Consider the following 13,619-nt stretch of genomic DNA (forward strand, 5'->3'; position numbering starts at 1 on the left):
GCCGGAGTTTCTACGCGTCAGGCCACCCACCTTCTCTAGCACCACCAACCCCATGGAGGCAAATGACTGGCTCCATGACATAGAGAAGAAGCTCAATCTTCTGCAGTGCAACGATCAGGAGAAGGTCGCCTTCGCCACACACCAGCTCCAGGGTCCCGCGTCAGCTTGGTGGGACAACCACATGGCTACCCGCCCGCCAGGCACAGAAGTTACTTGGGCAGAGTTCTGTCGCAGCTTCCGGAAGGCGCAAGTGCCAGACGGGGTCGTGGCACAAAAGAAGAGAGAATTCCGGGCACTCCATCAGGGCAACAGGACAGTAACAGAGTATCTGCATGAGTTCAATCGCCTAGCGTGATATGCACCGGAGGATGTCCGCACTGACGCAGAAAAGCAGGAGAAGTTCCTAGCAGGCCTGGATGACGAGCTGACCAACCAGTTGATCTCCGGGGATTACGCTGACTTCGAGAAGCTGTTAGATAAGGCAATCCGTCAGGAGGATCAGCGCAACAAAATGGACAGGAAGAGAAAGGTAGCGCAGTTCCGGTTCAACCAAGGAAGTCACCAGCGACCACGCTTCACTCCCGGGCAGCAGGGTAGACCTACCACCATGATTGTCCGCCAGCATCGCCCTTTCAACTCAAGCAGCTTCCACCAGGGCGCCAGTGGCAGCCAGAACCACCCGGGAGGTCAGCCCAACCGCAGTGCATCTCCGCGCCCACCAATGGCCACAGCACAGGCAGCTCCATCAGTCCAAGCCAAGAAGGAGACTGGAGCAAAGCCAGGGTCCTGCTTCAACTGTGGCGAGCATGGCCACTTTGCTGACAAGTGCCCGAAGCCAAGGCGTGCCGAGCCAAGGTTTGCCCAAGCTCGTATCAACCACGCATCCGTAGAAGAGGCGCAAGCAGCACCAGAGGTCGTACTGGGTACGTTTCCTGTCAACTCAATTTCTGCAAAAGTACTTTTAGATTCTGGTGCGACGCATTCATTCATTTCAAAGAAGTTTGTTGGGGTACATGGGTTAATAAGAGAAGAACTTAGTACACCAATGCAGGTTCATACCCCCGGGAATAGCTCCACCTCGGTTCAATTCAGCCCTTCTGTAACAATAGAAATCCAAAGATCACCATTTCTAGCCAACCTCATCCTTCTCGAATCCAAAGATCTAGATGTCATTCTTGGGATGGATTGGCTGACCAAGTTCAAGGGTGTCATTGATTGTGCGAATCGCACGGTCACCTTGACCAATGAGAAAGGGGAAACAGTGGTGTACAAGTCACCAGTCGCACTGAAGCAGGGAATCTCCTTAAATCAGATTGAGGTGGAAAATCCGGTGGTCACTGAGGAGAAGAGTTCGAGGAAATTGGAAGATATCCCCATAGTCTGCGAGTATCTAGAGGTGTTCCTTAAGGACCTCACTACCATGCCACCCAAGAGAGAGATTGAATTCCGGATTGATTTGGCACCGGGGACTGCTCCAATTTACAAGAGACCGTACAGAATGGCAGCCAACGAGCTAGCAGAGGTCAAGAAGCAGGTTGATGAGCAACTGCAGAAAGGGTACATTTGACCAAGTACTTCACCTTGGGGTGCTCCGGTCATTTTTGTGGAGAAGAAGGACAAGACGAAGAGAATGTGCGTCGATTATCGCGCACTCAATGAGGTCACCATCAAGAACAAATACCCTTTGCCGCAGATTGATGATCTGTTTGATCAGCTGAAAGGAGCCAGGGTGTTTTCCAAAATAGACCTGTGATCAGGCTACCATCAGTTGATGATTCGGGAAGAGGATATTCTCAAGACAGCCTTCACCACTCGGTATGGGTTGTATGAGTGCACGGTTATGTCTTTTGGACTTACCAATACACCTGCATTCTTCATGAACCTGATGAACAAAGTGTTCATGGAATTTTAATGCACATTATGCTTGGAATTCTATTCGGGAATTTCTGGGCGTGACAGCGGCGTAGGTCGTCGCTGGAGAGAGGAGCGAGAGCTGCAGCTTGCCGATGATCTCCAGCCAGCACACATCCAAGAGCTCTGCCACCTCAGGGAACCTGATGACGACGACGACTCCGGCGATGGGTCCCGCCGACGGCTGCACATGGCGGACTCCCCGGCGGCGAGCTCCATGATGCCATCCGCTGAGTGGTGTGTGGCAACTGAGTTTGGGACACGGGGCAATCTAGGCATTTTGAAAAAATACTCGCCACTTTCAGCTGGAAAATGATAAAATAATGAGCTCAGTGTCCTACGGCAAATTTCACAAATTTTGTAGTGTCCTGGGGCAGTTCCACGTTTTCTCGGTGTCCCTAAGCTAGTTACGCGTTTTTTTGGTATCCTATAGCACATTTTGCCTTTTTAATTTTAAGTTGTAGTGAATTACTATTCATATTTTCCCGGATATTGTTGTTGATACAATATAATTACTATTGAATACTCAGCGGTGATTATTTTATAAGGATGATTCTGAAGATATTTTTTCAGTCTCATATCTTTATTAATTGGTACCACACATTTTATTGGATGTGCAAAATGAGAAAGCTCATTAGCACATGATTAATTATTATTTTTATATTACACGACAGACGTACACGCGCATGCACACACCATCTATTGAAAGTCCACCTATATGTGCATAATATTTGTGGGCACATGGACTTTGAATCCCGGTCACCAACACACCACTAGTGCTTCCCCGATTAATTACGTACTCCCCGATTAATTACGTACTCCCTCTGTTACAAAATATAAGGATTTTTATAATAGTGCCAAGTCAAATATTTTTAACTTTGACTATTAATAGTAAAAAATAAAAAAAATATCAATCATGTAAAATTGATCTTACTAGATTTATGATTAAACAAACTATCATAACATGCAACTATTTTTATTTAAAACATTTTACTTTTATAGATATTATTGGTTAAAGTAGCATCTCGAAGATCGTGTCGAAGTGAAAAATACTTATATTCTGGGACGAGGGAGTATTAAATATTATAAATTTTAAAAATGGATTCATTCGTTTTTTTTAAAAAAATTTTATATAGAAATTATTTTAAAAAAACTTTAAAAAAACGTGCTACCGTAAAACGAGAAACTTAAACTTTAGAGTTGAATAAAGTCTCGAGTCAAAAAAAGAGAGAAGGAAAAGAGAAGTTGTAACGTCGTGGATCGATCGATCGAAACCGTGTGCTACAACAGCCCGCAGGCAAGCGAAGGCCCACAGGCCCACCTTGAGAACCAGAACCAGAAGAAGAACCCGTCCACTTCCATTCCACGCACGCGCACTTCACGTGACGAGACCATCGCCACCCCCCTCCGCCATCCTTCCCACCGCCGCCGCCAACGCCGACGCCGCCCGACGACCGAGCCAACGCGACCAGCCAGCCGCCCATGCCTGCGCGCGCGGCGGCGCTCTCCTGCCGCGGAGTCTCCCCGCACCCCCGCGCCCACTCCCTCCTCCCTGGCCGCCGCCGCCGCCCCGTCCTCCCCTTCGCCGGTAAGCCTCATCCTCGAGGTTCCTCTCTTCTCACTCGCGCCCCGCCTGCCGCAAGGCTAGCCCTAGCGCTCTGTGAGGATTGATTCGTCATACCGTATCGTCGTGGGGGGAACAGATGAGGCGGCGGCGGCGCCCCTACGTGTCAGCTCCGTGCCCCATTCTCGGGCTTACGGCTGCGGCGGCGGCGGTTACTTCGTGCATCTCGAAGACCGCGATGACGGAGAGGCGTCTCGGTTGCTGCGTGCCCTTCGGCGAGTCCTTCCCGATCACCAGGTAAGGCCATTTAGGCTTCGATTTTGGATTGCTGCGAAAACAAGCCAGACTGGGTCAACAATCCAATCCAACCGTGGAATCGGTTTGAGATTTAGCATGACGCGTGAATTGAGCCTTTCATTTGTGAGGTGACATGACATGATAATTGACAACCCCGTTGATGCCGTACACGCAGTGAGATAAAGCCTGTAATTGGAAGGCATTTGTAACCTGATTGTTGCTCGGCGGATTACATTATCCTTTTGCCACATAAAGGCCTGATAATAGTTTGTAGATTGTGATTAGAGCAGGATAAATATTACTTTTCGTGTGTACGACTTTAGGTCCGATAAGCTTATTACAATGTTATCTTTGGGGGCGGGTTACCACTTACCAGTGACCAAAAACTTTGTGGGAGATCAATCATATTATTGTTTTGTTCATAATGTATATCCTTCACATATGAGAATGCTTCTTTCTTTCCCCTTCTACTACGTTCTGCAACTTTTTGCTCTTTATTTTTGACCTGTTTGTGAAAATTGTTGCTGCAGAAATGGGCACAACCTGACCTTCTGAAAGCTGCTGTTATTTCAACCATGTCAATACTTGCTGTGCCTCTTGAGGCATCGGCATCGGCGGAGACATGTCAGCCAGCTAATTCTATGGCCAATATGCCCATTTTTATTGCTGTGGCTCTAATAGGTGCTGCTGTTGGTGGTAAGATATGCAAACCTGTGTACTTGCAAGCTCAACTGGATTTATATAATTTTGATGAAGCGAACCACATTTTATTTTGCTTTCCCTATGTGATTTGCAGGATTACTAGCACGGCAAAGAAAGGAGGAATTAAAGCGACTGAACACTCAACTTCGCCAAATTAACACGGCACTTAGAAGACAGGCGCAGATTGAGTCATTTGCTCCTGGCCTTACTTACGCGCCAGTTGGCAGAGCAACAGAAACTGAAGTTATTGTAGATCCCAGGAAGCAACAACTGACAGTAAATTTGAGAAACGGGAAGACATTTATGAGGAATCAAGATCTTGATATGGCAGTAAAGGAATTCAGGGCAGCTCTGGAGCTCGCAAAGAGCGTAGGAGATCGCTTTGAGGAGAAGAAAGCTGCTCGTGGATTAGGTTCGTTTCTTTCTAATAATAACCATCATATAGTTATTTCTTCACTGTCATAATAGAAAGTACATAATGTGATGTTTTACCGTACTGTTCGAAAAATTAGCTACAAACAAGAAAGACAGGTAGGCTCTGGGTCTTATAGTTAGGCTATATAATCACTAAAAAGTGTTTATCGAATTGAATTGTGTTATTGGTGTCGTATCAACCATTAAGCACCAAGCCTTTGGTTTATGGTGCTACTTTCCACTTCTGTGAAACTCAATTATAGCGAACACAGTTCAAAAGGTTCATCGAGTTTCAAGCTTAAGAAGCAATCACTGTCAGATAGAAAGCAATTATATTATTTGAGTTTTCAACTGTGATTTGAGTTTTTCCTTTTGTTTTGCATTAGGTGCATCGCTACAAAGATTGGGCAAATACAGAGAAGCAATGAACTGCTACTATAAAGTCCTGGAGCTTTCCAAGGAAACGGGCGAGGATTCCGGGTGCACCGAGGCCTACGGCGCCATAGCTGACTGCTACACGGAGCTTGGGGATCTAGAGCGAGCGGCGAAGTTGTATGACAAGTACATATCAAGGTTGCAGCCCGGCGGTGGTGAGTAAACGCTTGGGCTTTCCTGACCCAAACGATTTGGTTTCTTCCTGTTGCATGGTTGATGTTCAGCAAAACAGTCAATTTGTTGGCCTCATTTTAGCTTTGTGGGAGCGCTTGAATCGCTCAAGGAAAAAAAGCTCAACTCTTGTATATAAATGTCAGTGGTGCGTGCTACTTGAGATAACAATGGCAAAGCTTGGTCTGGTTTGCTGCCTGTTGCAAGCGGCAAGCACTGCGTACACACACGGTGCACGCATCTACTGATCTTCCTAAAATAACTCTGCCAAAGTTCAAATATCTTAAAAATATATATATCTACCGATCTGCTACACTATATAGTTACTTTGCAGTCCTGAAGAGACGAATAGAAGATCATCTTCATCGTCGATCGTCATATCCTGACACATGATACGGCAGAAAGTCTTGGCATAGCTGACTGGTCGATCAACGTTATCTCCAGCCATCTTTAATGGACCGATCAAGGCCATCCTGTGCTGTCCTGCTGTCCTCTTGATGTTTTCCGCATCTCCTCTCCCTCGTAAAATTTCATATACATCGTCCCAGGGGCATCTGACAAGCAATGGCTAGTATTATACGCGGATTTTCAAAAAATTTATATAATCTTATCCTAACACCAAATATTTATGACCAACGCCAAATACTTATGACCAAAAGGAAGGAAACCAATATACCAGCAGTCTTTCGTGAAGGTGGAAAAACCCTCAGGAAAATACATTTCCCTGTTAGGAGTTACTATTTTCTTTTGACTTACTATCCAGGCTCATCAAGGTAATTTTGCTAGGAAAGTAAGTTTGTCTACCAACGCAAAAATAATTCTTGATTTCGTGTAAGTGACCAAATAGGCGTGCGAACATGTGGTGAAGGCACATGTCACTGATACGTGGGATCATGTTAGAAATTCATGTCCCCTTTACATATGTTAGATAAGTCTAGTTGCACTGGATAATGGTGGGGTGTGTACCACACAACACGCACTACAGTAGTGCAATGTGCTCAACCTCTTTTTGAACTGCCCAGGGGCGGAGCTAGAACAAAATGGAGGGTGCCACTTACTTAATTTACTTTACTTTAGATCGAGTTTAAGCTAATACGGGTGCCTAAATTATATTGAGGGTGGTGCACACATAGTGAAAATAGGTGAGGTATAACTAAACAGTTTTCTTGACCGGGTTCCTGGGCACCCCCTAATATACTCTATCTCCGCCCCTGGAACTGCCCCATCTAGAGGGCTCCCATGACCAGGATCGATGATTTTTGCTCTATTAGGAGCCATATAAAATCTAATTGTTGTACTCGTGGGTCTACTAGTGAGCAGTAATCCTTATCCATTGGGTAGGTGGTATAAATCTGTTTTTTAATTCGCCACCTGTACCAGTAATCCATGGGTAAAAAAACCCGTGTGCCTAGCATGATGTGTACTTCCTTTTGAACGGTAATATATGGTTTAGTTCTCGTATGATTTGTTTACCTATCATATATGGTCTGGTTCTTGCACGATTTGTTTACATGGTTTTGAATGTTAACCAAGGTTATATCTATCATGATGTCTTGCGTTGTAATCGTCTGATTGTTGTGCAAAATTATTAGTGCTATCAGTTAGTTTAGTGGGTATGAAAAGAAATCTTACACCCGCGAACGGATGTGGGTGTTGGAGCGAGAATTTTTAGTCATCACGAATGTGAGTAGAGGATGAGAAAACCCGATGGGTATGTACCCATTGCTATCTCTGCCCCCATCCAAGTCGCCCAACACGCACCGCTGTACCAGTTTCACCTGGGGCACTACGAACAATCGAACATACGCGGGGTGAACTGAATGGATAGACGATCGAGTAGATGACACGTACGGCTGCAGAAATGCTTACAGCTGTATCATCTGCACGTACGCATCGCTTGGACGGGATAATGGGTTCAGACTTGAGAGAGATCAGGATGAGAGCAACCAAAAAGTCGAAAAAATTGCAAGAGGCAGAGTTGTCCATGCCCCTGTTCTTATGAGTCACAGCGATTCAGTTCAGAGAGTATGTAGCAGCATGTAAGCATGATCCTGGTAGTGCGTGGTAGGTGCTGAATTCTCTGAATTCTGAACCACTTCGCTGCTTCACCGATGGAACTATTTCTTTTGTCCTTCATACAGAGGGTGTGTTTAGTTGGGAAAAATAAAATTTTTTGGTTTTCACATCGAACGTTTGACCGGATATCAGAAGGGGTATTCAGACACGAATGAAAAAAATAATTTCAGAACTCACCTGGAAACCGTGAGACGAATCTTTTAAGACTAATTAAGCTGTCATTAGCACATGTGGGTTACTGTAGCACTTATGACTAATCACGAACTAATTAGGCTTAAAAGATTCGTCTCGCGATTTCCTCCATAACTGTGCAATTAGTTTTTCTTTTTATCTATATTTAATGTTTCATGCATATGTCTAAAGATTAGATGTGATGTTTTTGGGAAAAATTTTTGGGGAATTGAACGGGCCCAGAAGTTAGTAGATCTTACTATCTTAGATCATTCGTCTCATCTGCCCATTGCGCCGTAACGTACGTGTCGTCTTCTAGCTGCAGCCAGTTTCATGCTTATCACCGCCTATGACTCAGCTTTTCAGCACTATAAATATGACTCTAACCTCATACGTCACAGATCAGAGCACTAGCTAGCTAGCTAGCTTTTGCTCCTACATCTTCACTTCAGTACCACACCGGCTTAGCAAAAGCCAGCTGCAAGCTAGTAGGATCGATCGACCACCATGGCGTCGTCGTCCAAGGCCCTGCTCTTGCTCGCTGTCCTCCTCGCATCCGCCGTCCTCCTCGCCGCCGCCGCCGACCAACCTCGTGAGCGCACACACACATGCATATATATCTTTCTTCACCTCCGATCGATCGGTTTATTGCTTAATTTATGAATTTGTTGCAGATGGCAAGGAGCAGAAGAAGACGGAGAGCGGCGGCGGCGCGGGCGTCCAGGACTGGCACGACGACCACGGTGGGGGCGGCCATCACGGAGGTGGCGGCGGCGGCTACCCCGGTGGGCAGTGCCATCACGGATGCTGCGGCGGCTACGGATACCACGGCGGCTGCCGCCGTTGCTGCGCGACCGCCGACGAGAAGCCGGACCCCATGTACCGCCCCGAGGCGCACAACTAATTAAGTCTCAGACGATCGTCCGACGTACGTACGTACGGCCGGCGCCGGAGCTCGCTAGCAACGTACGCAGCAACTAAACCAAGTGAATACTGAATAATGAAAATGTGTATGCCAGCACGTATATATGTGTACATATAAAAGTCTGTGCACGTATATGTATATATGGACCACGTACGTACGTATGTATCTGCGTGCATACGGCGGCGGGGTTTGTGCCGATATATGTTACTATACATGAGTATATGTCAATAAAAACTAGTACTAGTACTTCTAATACCACTAGCTACTAAAAATGCATATAAAGATCGACGCTATAGGGTACCAAAACAGCTAAAACTAACACCTATAGTGCGTTTCTCTCCTTCACGAGTTAAGAACACATAAAACAGGCATCTATACATGTGCAAGGTTTCTGGTGTAGTAGGACTCGTACTGTGCGCAAGACGATGTGCTGGGGAGAAACAGATCGATTGTGGCTACCCCTACCGGCGAAGTCGATCGAAGTCGTCAGTCCATCTTCCGGAGGATGGGGCTGGGATATTGGCTGAAATCAGGGCCTTTCTACGGCGATGTACGAGGAGATGTTGGGCCTGGGATCGATCAATATTACTGCAGAACAGCAGATCGGCAACGCTGGACGTACTGCGCTCGAGAGATGGGGGACCGGAAAACTTCGAGGTGCAACACGCGCAGCTAGCCGCACATGGCCAGCAAAACAGAATCTAGAAAACATACATGAGAAATTTTACGGTTCATAGAAAAGTATCATTAGATAAATTTTACAATAGAAAATGTGATATCCTCCGATACCTTATCAAGAATGATAAAATTACCTAACATATATGCACATGTCGTTTATAAGGGGTGTTTGGTACTTCTGCCACATACTATCTTGCCACCACAGTGTCTTGTACTGCTCTACATAGGCATAGAAATACTCCCTCCGTTCCTAAAGGAATAGTTTTAGCTAGTCAAAAATATATTAAGCGAGAGAGTAAAATAGCACTACATCCTTCTATAATATGGAGAGAAAACGAGGAGGCTGGAAAAGAGGCGGAATTGCTATTGGTTCAACGGCGAAAAATAAGGAAAAAAATGAAGTAGTATTAAAGATATCTCTAAAACTATATTTTTTATGGATAAGTTTCTTGACTAAAACTACACTCTTTCAGAGATGGCATGATAAGTTTGGAAACACGATAAAGGTTTCAACAAACAACATCTAGCTCGATTATTTTTTTTGGAGGAACTGGTCAATCAAGATGGTCGGAAAAATTATAGAAGAATCTTTGACCATCGGTTGTGACATGGCATAAGATTTTCCTTTTGTAGTTTTCGGTTGTATTTTTGCTCGTTCTACGCTATGGACCGCAAAAGAGATGGTTTGGGCCTTCATTTGGTCCATGTGTCCTACGTTACATCTGTCTTTCCGCACTAACAAACCAGCCCCACAACTATAGTTCTACTCTTCCCCGGCCAGACCAACGACCCGGTTAGCCTTTTTCAATGCAAGTAACATGACCGTACATTATAACGACACTCATATAATTAGAGATAATCTAAGAAAGTGATTAAAAATAAAACATTGGATCTGGTGATTACATGCGCGGAGGTACGGATGTGTTGCGAACGATGGGAGAAGGTGATGGAAGGAGAAAGTATACGCTTTTACATCAATAGAGATATGCTTAATGCCTAGAACCACTTTAGTACAAGTTCTACTTAGCTTTTGGCTTTAAGAAAATGCTCCTAAGCAGGGGCGGATCTACCCATTAGGTAGGATGGGTCGACCGACTCAGCTACGACTCGTGTCGCCCCACACCCTAAAGACCTCCTTACCCCCTTACAGTAGTCACAGGTCATCAAAATTAGGTATAACAAGGTGTGAACACCCAACATATTGAGGTAGTTATGGAAATGTTATGTTCGATTGCTCTTATTGAGTGAACATCTCCGTTCTCCGCCCATCTATATTTTAAAGTTGCGTCCGCCACTACTCCCAAGTATATCAAATGGGCTAGGTTTTTTCACACAAATGTGAACGACCAAAGAATAGACCAAGGGTGAAATGGGTACGTGATTCCACTTACTAGTATTGAAGTTATGCAAAGGCCGACTAGCCTCACTGTATATGATTCGTGCCTACTTTATCCTTGGTTGTCCCTCCCTCTCCCACCGCTTTCAAGCCCAAAAATATAATCTTGTAAAGTTTGCTGAAGTTTAGGTGTCATCAGTGTTGAGGCTCACTAAGGACGTCATTGCCATTGTCAGTGAGTCTCCTCGCCATCTCCCCTTCTCAACCTGCCTCGCCTGATCAAAAGGTTCATAGTTTGAGTCACATGAAGCCTAACAATCCCCTATTTTCTGTTTCTAAGTTAACGTCCTCAGGTTAGCTAGCCTGAGTACTAATTACTTCGTTTGTTCTCTTGAGGTTAATCTTTGAAGATATCTCGATAGAACATTATTTTTCAATAATATGTTAAAATAAAACTTAATAAAAATAGGACCACATGAGTATCTTTTTCGACAATATATCAATATCAGTTTCATATATGACATATAAAGCTTAATTATTACTCCCTCCGTTTTAAAATGTTTGACACCGTTAACTTTTTAGTACGTGTTTGAGCATTCGTCTTATTTAAACAATTTAAGTAATTATTTATTCTTTTCATATCATTTGATTCATTGTTAAATATACTTTCATGTACGCATATAGTTTTACATATTTCATAAAAAAATTTTTAATAAGACGAGCGGTCAAACATGTGCTAAAAAGTCAACGGTGTCAACCATTTTGAAATGGAGTAATAGTTTGGTGTAAAACTTTTTGAGTTCCGGATTCACGTTGTCTAAAGACAACATACATATCCATTTGAAAATCAAGGGAGCACGCAGCCGTAGCCCTCATCATGGCATCGATCAGAAGAAGATATGTTATCCAAATGGTTCTCGATCGATCTCGTTCTGTGGTTCAGAATCGAAGCTGTGATCAATGCGTGCAATATATTCAGAGTTTTCAGACCGATCGATCGACCATGCTGCACGCCCTCGCCGAGTCAAACTTGGCTTGTTTCCACCACAGCCCAACTCATCAAATCTCCAGTCGCCCACAGAGATCAAGCTCGATCGGTCGATCCATCCAACAGGCTACTGCTACCACTGTTTGCATATATATGCGTTGCAGGTTTCAATGGCTAAATGCCAAGCATCCATCTCCCCAACCGCTAACGTTCCATGACTCCCTGTCTGTGCACGGGCCCTACACCGTTGCAACACGCGTCAAACTTGCTCGATCTCTTGCTCATCTGCGTGCACCTCGCGATCTCATAGGACTATGAGCAAGCGTCGTCGCCTATAAATACGCTTGGTATGCATGCATTGCCTCTCATCAAACACTGCACTTCGCAGTGGTATTAGCAGCTACTACAAAGAACAAGACAGTAAGATCTTACTACTTAGCGAGGAGAAGAGATCGATCGATCGATCGTAGGAGCAATGGCGTCGACCAGGCAGGCTCTCATCGCGTTCGCCGTCGTCCTCCTCGCCGCCGCTTTCCTCGTCGCCGCCTCCGCCGCCGACGAAACCCGTGAGTTCTCGTCGTTTCTTCCCAAGTTAATTATTAGTTCTAGCTTAGCTCTCAACACGCAATTATTAGTATCTCATATGTGTTCTTGGCTTAATTAACTACAACGTCGTCGGTGATCGATATGATATGCAGAGGCTAACAAGAAGGAGGACACCAAGGTGGACGTGCAGGACTACTGGCGCGGCGGCGGCGGGTACCCACCACGGGGCGGCGGCTATGGCTATCCGGGGCGCGGCTACGGCTATCCGGGGCGCGGCGGCGGCGGTGGCTACCCGGGCGGAGGAGGAGGCTGGCACGGCTGCCGCTGCTGCGGCTACGGCTACCGCGGCGGATGCCGCTGCTGCGCGAGCCCCGACGAGATCCCGGAGCCCATGTACCGCCCGGAGGTGGATCCCCACAACTGATCCAATCGATCGATCGATCGATCCTCGGCACATGTTTAATTTTAGTTTGGTTTCGTCAATAAAATCAAAGGCGGCGCGTATGATCTCTATACGTGTACGTGTGTGTGGCCGCCATACTTATATATGTACGTATGCACAGTGATCTTGGAGAAGTGGAGAACACATAATGCTTATTTTCCACTGTTTTTAATTAGGGTATGGTCGATCGATCAGTACTGTGTGTGTGACCGATGTATGTATCACTTTGTATTATTATGCATGTGATGGAATAAATCTACCTCTATATAGTTATAGTGGTATTGTTAAAGACTTCTATTGCTTTGATTTTTTTTTTTGCTTACCTATTAATCAGTTATTACTTCATATTTCTCTGTCCACCGATCGGTTTATGAACGGTTGAGATCTCATCAAGGTTAGCGCAAATGAGGTAACTCGATCTAGTGTGTCGCACCTCCATCAATGCTAGCTCCTCCATCTCGCTAGCATTGCGTGGCAGTGAGATGAGACTTATCGGCCGTGCAATCTCTGCTGCTTCCCTCCCTCCATTCCTTCTCCTTCTCCGCACGCTGCTATCATCCTATTGAACAACTGCAGCAAGATTTTCTTACCCTGCCTCTCATCCACTGTGTTCGGTGGCTTGCACCGTCACCTCCTTGACGTCCTTTGCCCCCACCACCATCCACTTCGACTACTACTATTGGCTTTCCACCACCCCGATTATCCCTCTAAAGCGCCCTCACCTTCCCCTCGCCCCCTTCCCCCTCCTCACTCCAACTTTAAAAACCCTCATCCAAAGGAAGCATATTGGAGTTTATTAGGTGTGGCCGACACTAAGGCTCACGGAGAAAGTTGACGTTACCAGCGTTGGTGAGACCGTCATCTCCCTCCCTCTCCTCTTTTCCTCCTTCTCTGGTTGTAGAAGTTGAAGATGATGCATTGGCCACTGTAGAAACAAAAGAGGAAGACACCGCTGACTTTTTA

The 13,619-nt window shown here is 45.5% G+C and overlaps 3 protein-coding genes across 3 annotated transcripts; all 3 read left to right on the top strand.

The window, feature by feature from the left end:
• Positions 1–3,280: 3,280 nt before the first annotated feature.
• Positions 3,281–5,807, top strand: LOC4329811 (protein FLUORESCENT IN BLUE LIGHT, chloroplastic). The gene is made up of 5 exons (XM_015768036.3): positions 3,281–3,499; positions 3,615–3,772; positions 4,303–4,468; positions 4,569–4,886; positions 5,275–5,807. Exons 1-5 carry the CDS (start codon positions 3,394–3,396, stop codon positions 5,484–5,486), a joined length of 960 nt encoding a protein of 319 aa, XP_015623522.1. The 5' UTR covers positions 3,281–3,393; the 3' UTR covers positions 5,487–5,807.
• Positions 5,808–8,145: 2,338 nt separating this feature from the next.
• On the top strand, positions 8,146–8,921 carry LOC4329812 (glycine-rich cell wall structural protein). Its single transcript, XM_015768564.3, has 2 exons — positions 8,146–8,333; positions 8,416–8,921. The coding sequence occupies exons 1-2, from the start codon at positions 8,249–8,251 to the stop codon at positions 8,643–8,645; spliced, it is 315 nt and encodes a 104-aa protein (XP_015624050.1). The 5' UTR covers positions 8,146–8,248; the 3' UTR covers positions 8,646–8,921.
• Positions 8,922–12,035: 3,114 nt separating this feature from the next.
• On the top strand, positions 12,036–12,945 carry LOC4329813 (glycine-rich cell wall structural protein). Its single transcript, XM_015768325.3, has 2 exons — positions 12,036–12,234; positions 12,367–12,945. The coding sequence occupies exons 1-2, from the start codon at positions 12,144–12,146 to the stop codon at positions 12,636–12,638; spliced, it is 363 nt and encodes a 120-aa protein (XP_015623811.1). The 5' UTR covers positions 12,036–12,143; the 3' UTR covers positions 12,639–12,945.
• Positions 12,946–13,619: the final 674 nt, after the last annotated feature.

This window comes from Oryza sativa, chromosome 2 (assembly GCF_034140825.1).
Source record: "Oryza sativa Japonica Group chromosome 2, ASM3414082v1".
NCBI lineage: Eukaryota > Viridiplantae > Streptophyta > Magnoliopsida > Poales > Poaceae > Oryza > Oryza sativa.